This window comes from Cupressus sempervirens, chromosome 6, assembly GCF_028749045.1.
Source record: "Cupressus sempervirens isolate cs-2001-9-10 chromosome 6, ASM2874904v1, whole genome shotgun sequence".
NCBI lineage: Eukaryota > Viridiplantae > Streptophyta > Pinopsida > Cupressales > Cupressaceae > Cupressus > Cupressus sempervirens.
The window spans coordinates 201,644,053-201,657,341 of record NC_143123.1 but is presented as its reverse complement, the minus strand read 5'-3'; the positions used below and the strand labels follow the sequence as shown (position 1 = coordinate 201,657,341).

The 13,289-nt window shown below is 36.4% G+C and overlaps 1 protein-coding gene across 1 annotated transcript; it reads left to right on the top strand.

Moving 5' to 3' along the window:
* The first annotated feature begins 6,470 nt into the window (after window positions 1–6,470).
* On the top strand, window positions 6,471–11,424 carry LOC149551935 (uncharacterized). The gene is made up of 4 exons (XM_089787431.1): window positions 6,471–6,997; window positions 8,736–9,282; window positions 9,521–9,729; window positions 9,853–11,424. The coding sequence occupies exons 1-4, from the start codon at window positions 6,926–6,928 to the stop codon at window positions 10,915–10,917; spliced, it is 1,893 nt and encodes a 630-aa protein (XP_089643557.1). The 5' UTR covers window positions 6,471–6,925; the 3' UTR covers window positions 10,918–11,424.
* The last annotated feature ends 1,865 nt before the right edge of the window (window positions 11,425–13,289 follow it).

Genomic DNA, 13,289 nt, shown 5'->3' with positions numbered 1-13,289 from the left:
TGGAGTCCTACGTATAGACATTTGCCTTTTGACCCCTTACTCTTCATATTGTGCAAAGAATGCATGTGAATTAAATTCACCTCTTTTTTTTGATCTCAAACACTTTAGATTCTTGCCACTCTCCTTCTCTACTCTTTCTTTATATATCTTGAAAATATGAAAAAATTCAAATCTATCCTTATGAAACACAAACCACATCATTCTAGAAAAGTCATTAATAAATAACATAAAATGTTTATCAACATGATAGCTTCGAGTTTTCATAGGACCATACAAATTAGTGTGTACTAGATCTAAATTACCTCCAAAAGAATATAATTTACTGATGAAACTAGAACTAGTTAACTTGCCCAACTGACAATCCTTACACATCACATAGCCTAGTTTGATTAAATATGGAAATCCCCTTACAAATTTCATCTTACTCACTTTAATCATAGCATGAAAGTTAATATGACATAAAAGCTTGTGTTATATCTAACTATCCTCAACCTTAGTAACTAGAAAACTTCTAATGACAATGTTAAGATGGAAGAAGTTACCTTTAGTTTGTCACTAGTAGCAATCAAATTTGCTAAGAATCTTGCACACACCTCTATTGAACTCTAGTGCATATCCTTTATTATTCAACTATGCAACATTCAACAAATCACTTCATACCTTCAACCCAATAAACATCTTTGTCTTTTTATTTAGTGCAATAGAACCCTTACCTTTTACCATATAGGGAACATTGTTACCAAATCTTATTGATCCTCCATCACGTTCCTCTATTTTAATGAACTTGATCTTGTCACTTGTTATGTGATGAGAACAACCACTATCAATTATCCAATCTCCACTATGATTCATGTTGGAAACTAAAGATTTCTCATCAATTGCAAAGGCATCCTCCTTACCTGGAAGAAACATAATCTCTTCTTCATCCTTACTATCAATCTCTTCATCAAGATCACCTTCTTCAACTAGATACAGTATCTTCTTGACCTTTTCTTTGTATTTATTTGGTTTATCTTTCTTGTTATTGTCAAGATGTCGTGAAGGAATAGGACCAATCTTTCTACATGAAAAACATTTCAAAGGTAGTTTACCCTTGTATTTCATCAAGGCAACCTTCTAGGAAGAGATGCATCCATCTCTTATTTTTCCTTTTCCTTAGACAAAATAGATTCATAATCATTAGAATAGTGTATCATTTTAGGAGAAATCACAACATCTCTTCCTTTCCTTGATAGAGAAAGAGTCAGTGATGACTCAAATGCATCTTCAACCTTAGACATATAATTTTCAAAATTGCTTAGCTCAAATGCATTCAACTTTCCCATCAATATATTGAGAATAACAACACCAGTTTCTAAAGATATGACTTCCTAAATAATTAAAACCCTAATAGTATACCAATGTAGCAAAGTTATTACATTTTTTCTTACCAAATTTTCTTCTTCAAGAGTTCCCCAGATCCTCTAATAGATACAACCACATCCTTGATCCTTTGACTATATTGCTCAATGTTCTCATTTTCCATCATCCTCATGCCATCCAAATTTATTTTCAACCTATCCATCTTAGCATTCTACACATGTGAATCACCATTGTAGATCATAAGAAAAATCCACATCTTGAACATTGATAAACTATTCTATAGAAAGAGTAATTAAAATGGATTCCATGGTAGAAGCATGCTCTTGTTGTATCCTCAGTTGACCAGTAGAGGGTTCATGTAGGGGAAACATATCTTATAAAAAAATGATTCTAATATTGCTCTCCCATACCTTTGAGATATATTTTCATCCTTCACACCATATTGGATAGTTCTCCCTTGTGAAATTAGTATCTTCCTTTCACGTCATCTTCGGTCTTTTAGTCAAGTTGTTAACCTTCACCGCCATAGAGGACCTATGATTTGATACCAATTATTATCCCTAAGGGATCAAATTATAGAGAGGGGGTGAATAAGTAATCAATAGATTAATCAACTTCTCAACCTCTTAAATGCTTATTATAATAATAACTTAATAACAAAAAATGAAAGCATCAAACACATCCATAAGATAATGGAACATTAACATAGACATTTTGGTCTTGTAGAAACCCAACTTGGAACATTGACGTAGACATTTTGGTCTCGTGGAAACCCAACTTGGGTGAAAACCATGGTGGGAATTAGTATTCACAAATTGTGCACTCTTCTAAAGTACACAATGTTAGGATGTTAACCTTGTTAAGAGTTTAAAAATACACTATTAGGTGCCACTTGGTCAAGGGATTTACCTCTAGCACTGTAAGGAGCTTTACCATGTCAAGAGTAACCTTATTAGAGGACTTATAATACTAATTAAAGTGCCACCCTATTAAAATATTTACAATAAAGGACCTGTTAAGATCCACTTGATTAAGGGATTTTAATATTATAACTGATAGGGAACAACATGTAAACTGATCTATAGAACATGACCTCCTTTGCATGATCAAATCCAATGTAGCACACATAAACACTTCACTTCGTGGCCAACTATCTTCAGGCTTGATTGTACCTTCACACTTAAAACCACCACATCATTGACACACAATTATTTCAACTTTATCAAATATATACTCTTCTTAAAACCCCAAAACGTTCCACCACCTTGAACTTTCTTTAACACATTTCACTTTTAATTTTAAACCTGTCAATCGCATACCATGTGCTCAAATACATGTCTCCATTCACAATTTTTTTTTACCTACACTGTGTCGTCCAATAATTAACTTTACATTCAAATTCATGAATGTTGGTCAAACATAATTTGACCAAACAAACTCTTCTTCTAGAATCTTAATGACACACTTGCATCGATAACTGGAATGTCAGATCATCACCTCTAATCATTAAGACATGTCACCACATCATGTCCATCTTGATCAAGTTCGCCACATTATCCATATTAGTCACTGATCCTCAATCTACCATCACTTACTCAAGAACACAAATACTTTGTCCAAAAAAATTGCTTATTACTACAATGCTTGCTTGCGGGTCATCTAGATGAGTTATGATAATGAAAACAACATCTACAAACCATGTTACACCTTCACTTCTAACCAATCTACTCAACTCTTCACATATTTGAAAATAAAAAATTAAATCATCTATCACTTGTCACTAATTATTCTAGCAGTTGCACTATCAATCCTTCATCCGATAAAAAAATATCAAACCTTTACATCAAGAGTAGCGATAATTTATTTGACTTACAAAGACACCCCTAGGTCTCCTATAAGGATAGAAACCACCGAGGCTCACTGTAACATCTTATTCATCACATTTATACTCAACAACATGCTAGGAACACCAGGTCAATACTTGACATCAATGTCAAAATAATAAATAATCATTATGTAAACAAATTTGTATCATGATAGCTCCACATATCTCCCACCGCAACTGTATCAGTTATGCTAACATAGGTTATGTCCTTGATCACCACCTATTCTTAATTGGTAAAAACTATGTTAATTATAAACATTTCCCCTTACTATGTGATTTAAAGTCTAACATACTTCATCCAGGGATTCATATTCCATCTAGACATAGGAGGCTAATAGGTGCATTCTTGTTCTCCCCAACTCTTATGTCTTGAATTTTTTTATCTTTCTTCTGAGACTCCTCTTGAAGGTAGATGTCTTGTCAACAAGTTCTCTCCCTTTCAAAGGTCTATTCTCATAAGTGACATATCCTTTCATAGTTGTCTTTTTTCTTTGCTTACAAAGAGTGATCGCTCTTCACTAAGTTTTTGACATACATTATTGCTTTGTAATATCTCCTTGTTACTAGTAGTTATCATTGATTCTCTTCCTTGAGATGTTTATGGTTTCATAGTAATCATAAGGAGGGAGACATACATACACCCTCCTTGTACTATATTTTATTTTTTATGCACTCGCACATTTATATTGCAACATGCCATTTAGTAACATGTATAAGAGACCCTTGTCCATAATAGGGAAATGCATTTACACACACAAACACATCTCTATGGATAATGAACCCTAGTCCATCCACAAAAAGAACTTACATATTTACACTATCTGGTGATACCAAGAAATTGATCCACGGGTGTCACATACATACACATATTTGCAAAAGACACCAATGAGTGCACAATACTGACTATCAAGAATACAAACATGCTAGACCATTCAATCCTATCTTTTTTCTTTTTGTGATTCATAATAAGGCACGCAAACCTTGTTGGAAAGATAACCACATCTCTCTCTCTCTCTCTCTCTCACACACACACACACACACACACACACACACATCAATCAAGAATTTTTTTTGAGGCATACATCAAAAATTCATCAAGATCTAGCGATTCCTTCTTGTGTCAAGCTTCTTCCATCAAGGTGGTAGAGGAGCTTGGATTCTAGGGAGGAGATCTTCCATTTATTCATTCAACTTCTCCCATTTTTCATCAATGCAAATCACAAGCATTCTCATTCATGAGGCTTTGACTTTTATAGTTTCCTTTTGTTTTTTATGTTGAGTCAGGGCTATTACATTAACATATTTGATTGCATACTAAATTCAAACAAAGGTAATTAGATCTCTCATTGTTAGATTCAATTCTACTACTTTCTAGCATTTCCTTTATCATTATCATCTCAATTTCAAGGTTTATTCCTAAATCTAGGGCTTGACAAAGGTAAGCCCTTCTCCCCAGTAAAAAAAAAAATTTCTTGTGCATAGGAACAAGTTATTAGAATTGCAAATTTAGATTTCGAAACCTATAGTCAAAAGCTTTTGGGAGACCTAAGGCCGACTATGTTTCTACCCTCCAAAAACACATCGATTTGGTACAACATATACTGATATAGGTAAACTATGCTGACCTATTCTTGAAGATTATATACTTCACATAGATTTATGGGTTTTCTATGCTGATTCTAAATCTGCTAGCAATTTTTGTTTTATGATTTCCCGTCATTAGTTTTCTAAGCAAAAAGTTGTCTCAAATATCATTTATTGCTTTATTTGGTTTGTACACATGTTTGAATCAATTAACCTTCGACAAGTTAATCAATTTAGCGCTTAATCAATCAATTCGATTTAGTCACATTACAAATTTAAAGGTTAATGAACATTATGTGAAAGAGGACTTGCTTACCTACTTCCTTGATATATTTTGGGTTTAGCATTGTCATCCATTCATCTTACTTGGGTTTTGCTAATCTAGCTTAAGTCATATTTAGAGTTATGTTTGGAAGCCCCTCTTTCTCTTGCATTGAATGACTTAGGGTGGAGATGTTTGACTAATAATCTCCTCTCATCTAATTTACATTAACAAATTCATGGCTTCCATTTCCCCCCTAAACAAACCAATTCTCAAATTTGGGGTTACTTGTAAGTGGCCTCTTATTTACTTTTTCATTTAGATCTCTTACTTAAAGAACACTTGACATTTTGTTCAATTTTTTCTAACAATTTTTTTTTCTTGTTTACCTGTTTATCTTATTGATGGATGACAAAATTTTAATCTTAAAAATTAATGCAAAACAAAGGTCACACAATTGAATCTCAAAATGCCACACTAATTATTATGGAAACGAAAAATAGACCCTTTTATAGTAATACATGATGACACATTCTCCTTGTGGGAGTCCACTAATTGTGCTACAAATGAGGTGTACACCACTTGCCTCCTTTAAGATTTGCATTTGTGACCTCGTTCATGACATTTTGATGTACTTAAGTCAATTCAAAACTTTGTTCATCGAGCAACTTTACCTATCTTGTCAAATTTGGAAGTTCTAATAGGTACACGAAGGTGGAATCGTATAATAGCCTATATAACAAATGATCTAAAATATAGATACAAATCATTATGGTAAAAACCATGATAAGAATAGAAATTCTCCACAACTAAACCAATTCGATGTTAAAATCTTTTATCTTTAGCAAATTGAAACTTTAAGTAATAATTGACTTATTTATCCTTTAAATGCTATATGGATTGTTTGAAAACAATTAAATTTTTTAAGCATGGAGTCTTACTGTAGTTGGCCATGTGACTACCCTAAAATGTTTAAACTTTCTCATTGAGATGTGCACCTAATGAGATGTTTGGAGACATGTTGTACAAGCAACGCTTTTAACTGTTATTTAAAGGTGTTTTAGGAGTTGTAATGGAGATTACTAAGCTGACCAGGGTGGTCTTCAAGGGGGAACATCTTTCCCCATAAAATCCCTCCTCCCAAAGAACACAAACCTAAAAGTCCTGTAAACCTCACAACTTAAAAACACTCTTTTACTCATATTCTTGTATTGGGTGCGAAATGTTGACTTCTTTGCCGGCGAAAAACACGCCTGCCCACCGGCGACCTTTTGTCGGGAAGAATTTCCCGACCGTCGCTTTTTCAAGTCCATATTTCATGAAAATAATAATTAGGTAGACTGGGCACATAAAATTTGTTCGAAAATCGCTCTCTGTAGAGTTGGGCTAGTCACTGCAGGTCTTGGGAAGTGTGAAAACCCACCCCATCGTACGGCGTAAGTGTGATTTAAATTGTTGGGTCGTTTGCCATACGTACGATCAGCGTAACATGCACGCGATTTAATCGTTTCGCTCGCTGGACTCTGCTTTGTTTTTTTCGTTTTTTGTTTTCCCGAGGTATAGAGGGGCAGAGAATAGGAGAACATGTACAGATGCTAAAATTCCTCTGCGATGATCTCTGACCCATCTGAATCTCTGCCCAAACAAGAATAAGAGACTCTGAGCATTTTGAGCTCCTGAATGCCTTTTATGGTGTAAAACTCAGAAGGATACTCTGCATTTTTCTGAAAGGTGGGGATGGGTTTCATCCCCTGAGTTTTTCTCTTCATTGTTATACAAAACCCGTTTACACTCTCACCTGGAATTTCGGCTAAGTGGTAGAAGAAACTGTAATGGAAAAGAAGAAGAAGCGGGAGAAGCCTTCATTGAACAATACTGCTGAGACCGAGGCTCCGGATAATCAGGTATTGTAACAGAAGCATTTCTAACATTTCTATTCAGCAACCAGCTTTGCTTTTTCCCATTTTGAAAAACGAGTGTGGGTTTGCACTGTTTGTAATGGGGTTATACATGAACAGTCTCTTGAGAGCCATGTTTTCTATCTGCAGGGTTTTTTTTAGAAGGAATTACAAGCGTTTGTTTTTTTGCCGCCTTTTGCAAAATGTTTGGGGAATAGCAGTTTGGACGTTTTCTGCATAGAACTGCTCTGCTACTCTCACTCATTTATTTGCTTTCTCTTTCTGAGAGATGGTTTTGAATAATATAACATTCCCAAATACAATTTTTTTAAAACCCACTACCCGATTATGCAGTTATAGTGTTGTTCTTGGTAGGTAAAGCTAGTCGAAAGTCACAGGGGAAGTACTACAACAATCGTTCTGGCGGATACAACCTGTTCAAAACTGGTTTCTTATGAGTTTCTGTCTATTTTATGTTAGTAGTCAGTTTAAACTGCATTCTATCTTTTTAATGAAGATGCAATGGGCAGTCCCTTTGCGTAGTTTTTCAGGCTTGTGCCCGACTTTAGTCGCATTGGGTACTCTTTAATGTTAAATAAATAAAAATCAAGTTTTGTTTTTGAGCCGAGCCATTTGAGCTAGGATGGAAATGAATGAGTTCATGTAAAATATTTGAAAAGATTGACTAGTATTGCTCTGTCTTATTGTTGAATGCTTATGCTGTAAGCCGCAAGTTTAATGATTTTGCAGTCTTGCTTGACTTCTCTGTTTATGAATGTAATGAAAATTATAACAAATTTTAGCGTTGAGAAATTTGGGCGGCAATTCGCCCTTCTCCTAAAAAAATGCATAATGTGAAAAAAGCGTATATTGTAATAATGAGGATAGGGCCGATAGGCTGACTTGTGGCAACGGTTATGGGCATCGCTATGGGCCAGGTTAGGGGTATTTTGATTAGCAATGTTATATCTATGTTTGGATTGAATCAAGCCAAGACAGGTTTCTGGGTCTGGATAAAATCAACAGTAAAAAACCCCTTATATTTTTTAAGTGCACATGACAATATAAATGGTTTTGTTAATGTTCATAAAATATATCCATATGTCATTATAATGTTGGAGACTATTTATTGCTTTGAACAGAAAACCAAATACCGTCTATATTTCTAATACATTTTATGCTGGACAATCGATCTGCTCTGACAAGATTGAACGTAAAAACAAAGTTAAAACTTGTTTTATTGAATTTTCTCAGTGTTGAATTGTTGGGATTATTAAACTGTGATAAGGTTTGTTTACAAATTTTAGACATTTTCGCACCTTAAGTAATGGCAGATGATACCCATATGTTTGTAAACTTTGAGATCTAGGGTCAAATAAGCTGAAATGGTTCATGGTTTAATGCATTGCGAACCAAATTAGCAAAGTGAGTTCACAAGGTGCTGTATATAGTTTACTTGAGTTCTGGAATCTGCAAACAGAGAATGTGTGGTTTTTTGTTCCTCGAGCGATTGGACGATTGATACTTTGCCCATTTCCTTGAAATAATTGTCATCCAACAGATTATATGAACAGTGGCCAAGACAGTGGGATAAAGGTTGCTTTCTCTTGTAGATAAGTGACAAAAGAAGCATGATTGTTGCTAGTTCTTGAAACATTAGGTCTCTGATGAATTCAAATAAATAATTTTGGAGATTTGGTTGTGGAAATAATTAGTTTAGTGCTTTTCATATTTTTATCAACAGCAAAAAGAAGGAGAAGGTGGAGTAACAGTTGCAAAAAGGTTTTATAGGGTGGAAAGTCCCATGCAAGAGAATGCTACAGGTGTACACCATCAAAGTCCTCAAATTTTACAGTGGCCATACACACCGCAGGTCCAACCAGAGCATTCCTTGCAATTCCCTGTTCATTCCTCTCAGGCACAGCAACCTCACCCTCTAGCTCGACATCAACCTCAGCTTCAACATCAACAGCAACAGCAAGTTCATGGACATCAGGGTGCATTGACCCAAGGGCAGCCGCAGCTGCAACCACAGGCACAGGCACAGGCACAGGCACAGGCACAGGCGCAGGCGCAGGCCCAGGCACAGGCACAACAGCAATCAGGACCATTTTGGCCACTTACAGAATATCCAGCAATAGCCCCACCACCGGGCCCGTTCTATCCTTTTCCTCCAGGATCCAATGATTCCAACTGGCAAACCACTGGATTTACGGGAGCTCATCCTGCAAATGACCATGGTGCACCATATGGCTACCAAGGTGGCTATGCTTATCCTGTAGGATATCCAGGTAATGTTAAATGGGATCTTTGTAGATTATAGCTTCTCATTTGAGCATTTTTTGAATTGGTTGTTTAATATGGACTGTTCCTTGTTTCCATTGCTCATTCTTTTTTTCTCTCAGAAAGTGCTAAGGATTCTTACCTAAATATTACACTCATTTTAGCTGTAGATGTACCACAAAAAGCATATATGGATCTTATTTTTATTGTTCTTCCAGTTAGATTTATGGTTGATTCTCACTGCAGGACCTTGGGATCCAGCGGCATGGTGGGCTCATTCACACCACCAGGCTCCATATCCCTATCCCTATCCACCATTTTCTGGTGGCTATGGATATATGGCACCCCCAGCTCCTCCTGCAGCAGGGATTGCTTCAGGTGGAGCCTATCAGAGAGGAATTATTAGGCCGCCAGCAGGACTTTCTCAGAAGCACCAACGACTTTGGGAAGCACAAGTGAGAAATTCCATAAAAATAAAAAGCAAAGTTGATTTTTTCTTTATTTTTTGACTTTTCATTTGGCAAGTATCCTTGAAATTGATCTTATGTTTTGTCATTACAATCCCCACGGGATTGCAGTCAATGGAAAATGTGCAACTTTGGGGTGCATTGGCTAGGGCAGAGTCAGAGATTGCTGCATATCGTGGTAAGCTTATGAAACTGGAGTCCGATCTTTTTGCAATTAAAACACAACATGATGCTGCTGTAGAAGGTTCTCCTGTAGTAAATGCTGTTCCACAGAATGCCAGGAAAGGTAGAAACAAAAGAGCCACTGTTATGACAACCTCTGCTTTACCTTCATCTGACAATGTCCAACCCAGATCTCGGGGAAGAAAGGTTGCAGCTTATAAGGCAGTAATTGAAGAGAAGGAGAAGAATGATGGTGATGAGAAAGAGAGCAAGCTTGAAGAAAAGGAGAAGATTAGTGCTTCTATAACAGTAGCCCCCCAACACATTCCTGCCCCTGAAGAGGAGCGAGAGAAGGTTGCACCCGTATTGATAAATTCCAATGAGTTTGAACTTGAGAAAAATAAATCTCGGCTTAGTTCAGATTTCCCAACTGCAGTGATATGCCCCAATCATGTTTTCTCAAGTGATACTGATAATCTACAATATAACAGTATGAACCAGATGAGCAGTTTTGGAACATCTCTTCCTCTCACAGGAAGAAAAGAAAATGGGAATGACCACACTACAGAGAGAAAAAGTCCTCTTGTAGGATCTACACAAAATCTCAATTTCATGGAAAGCAAAGCTTCAGAATCTGGTGAAGATGGTTCTGGCTCTTACAGAGGTGTCAATAATAGGATAAATGGATGGCCAGCTCCTCCTGCTGCAGGTGATAGTGTGAGGAACATGATGCTTGAGGGTCGAATGCACACTTTCTATGAACATGGAACCACCATGAGATCAGATCCAGTGCGTTCAGGGAAGCTTCTCTCTCCTTGGGGATATGTTTGTGAGGATGCCTCTGAGGACCAAGACGATGTAGTTCCCTCGGGAAAAGAGGAAGATGATGAGGAAATGGATGAGGATGCTGATTCAGCACTAGATGAAGTAAGGAGGCAGAAAGGAGAAAATATTCTAAGATTGGATTCATCCTCTGGGATCCCAAAAAGTTTGGCTCCAATGAATAGATGGTAGACCTGTGGGAATTGATTGCCTCTAGAGTTTGCCTGTCCTTCCTCCAACCACTTTTTGATCTGGTAGGATTACATGTATTCTTTCATTCACTCACCTGCATGCTCTGAACTTTCATCATTTCTTGGAAATAACTTCTCAGGAAGTCTGCCTCAAAATGCTGTATATGGAAGATATAGTTGATGTACTGTCCATAAAGTACTCAAGAGATTACTGACTGCAGAAATTGCTTCTTTGAGGTGGGCATAGCCTATTTTGACCTCTTTTGATATAGTAAACATACTTAGTTAACTGCCTTGACTTCTAATTTGAGGCCCCTTTTGGAAGATAGGAAGCAGTTGCCACTGAAGAATTTAAGACTATGGGGGTAATTCCTTTTTTGTCCTTACCCCTTTAGGTATTATTAGGAACACTTAGGGGCAAAGTTTTTGTCACTTACTGATACTGTACATTTGGATAACTATTCTATCTCTACAAATCAATTCAGTGCCTTTTTTCACTTGACAAAAATTCAGAGATGAAAGCAATACGGAAGACAGCGTTTTCAGTTTGTAATGGATTTTTAGGTACATAGTTTGGCTTTTATTATGATGACATGGGATTTCAACTTTTTATTCTCAAAATTTAGGGGCTTGTTATATGTTCAATAGACCCATAAAGTATCCAGATATTATTGGGTTTAAAAACCATACATTAAGAACTGTAAACAGTTATCCAACTAATAATGAAGTTTTGTTAAATCATGTCAACATTTTACCAACAGTATTCCCAAGAATTTAAAATGGGACTCTGAGATCCCACGGACATTCCAGATTTGACTACACACGAGACTTTAGATTAAAAAAAATGACAAGATAGTAATGATTAGTTGATACTTCTACTCTAATAAAATTAATTTCATAATGACTGAGTTTCTTAAGAGTGGATATGGTTTATTTGAATTAGACATGTTCTTTATTTGTTCAAATGCTAAACCATTTGGTGAATGTGCGTGCATGCTACGGGTAATTCCACAGAAAGATTCTATAAACGATGTACACACCAAGTTGGCGCAACTTGCTTGTGACAATTTCAACTTTGCATCGTATGCGAAATTTTAAAGAAAGTTGTCCACTAGAATAAACTTAATTGTTATGAACTTTTTGTATTCCTATTAATTCCAGATACACACACAGATTCATGCACAAGAGAAAGTCAATACTGAAAACTCGATTCAAATTGCAATCGGTCTGTCTTCTCTACACTCTTTAATATGAACACCAACCGTGTGCAGCCTGATGTTTGCAAGTGTCTTAAAATCATGTATACCTATATAAACCCAATTTGGGAAAATGAACAAAGCGAATCAGCTTTTCCGTCGAGGAAACCTGAAAGCTGATTAGCCCTAATATAAAATTGTAAGAATCAGACGATAAGCAAACCTTGACAGAAGGTGAGATTTTGCCGTATAATACTCTAATTTGATCATCGAATCAGAGGCACCTTCCCTAATCATGCACGCTAGACATAAAAACTACATTGAGTGCATACAATCTGACACCAAGATGCCTGTTTAAAACTTAATTTGACATATATGACGTGACGCACCTTTTGGATGAATACACACCCGAGGATGAGTCCTCAGAGCGTAGATGCCTACAAAATTTAAGGAGGCTGCCACGATTTAATATTAAAATAGGACGGCGCGCAGAACTGGCAATTGAAGAGTTATATGAAGTCTGACGATGTGACAGGGTTGGCGAAGATCACTTGAGATGTTAGGGCAGCTGGATTAGGTATGCCCGTTGGCCAAAAACCCCAATGACCTTTCCTTGAGAACTATGCTTATGACTGGTCATAATTGACTTACCCTTCTCGAGTACCTACAGTATACGAGCTCTATGATCCCACACCATCATGATGGCATTCAAAAACTGGTTGTGGTGATGCGGATTCCAAAATTTGGTCCTGAGGGTCTCAGGAGGGGGCTCTGTTTGATTTTTTTTTTTTGGGAAGAGAGGTCCAAGTATTTAGAATCTTTTCGGTCTTTGTTTTTTAGCCTTCTTGATTTGAGTGGGTGAAAAAGAGGGGGGCTAGAAAGAGCCCACCGCCTTGGAAAAAGTTCTGCCACATAATGATTGCTCGGTTTTTCCTATCTGATTTAAAAAAAAAAAGAAAATTGGTTTTAAATTTTTTTTTAAAAATATTGTAAAATTTGGAAATCTCCTTTACATCTATAAATTTAGATTTTTTATTTTTTGAATTGATCTATTAGATTCATACAACGATCATAGTATACCCATATCAGATGTTAAGTGGGTAGTGCTAAACATCCCTAGCATGATTCATGAGACCACTCACCTTTAAATATTCTTAAAAAATTCCAAGTGGCCATT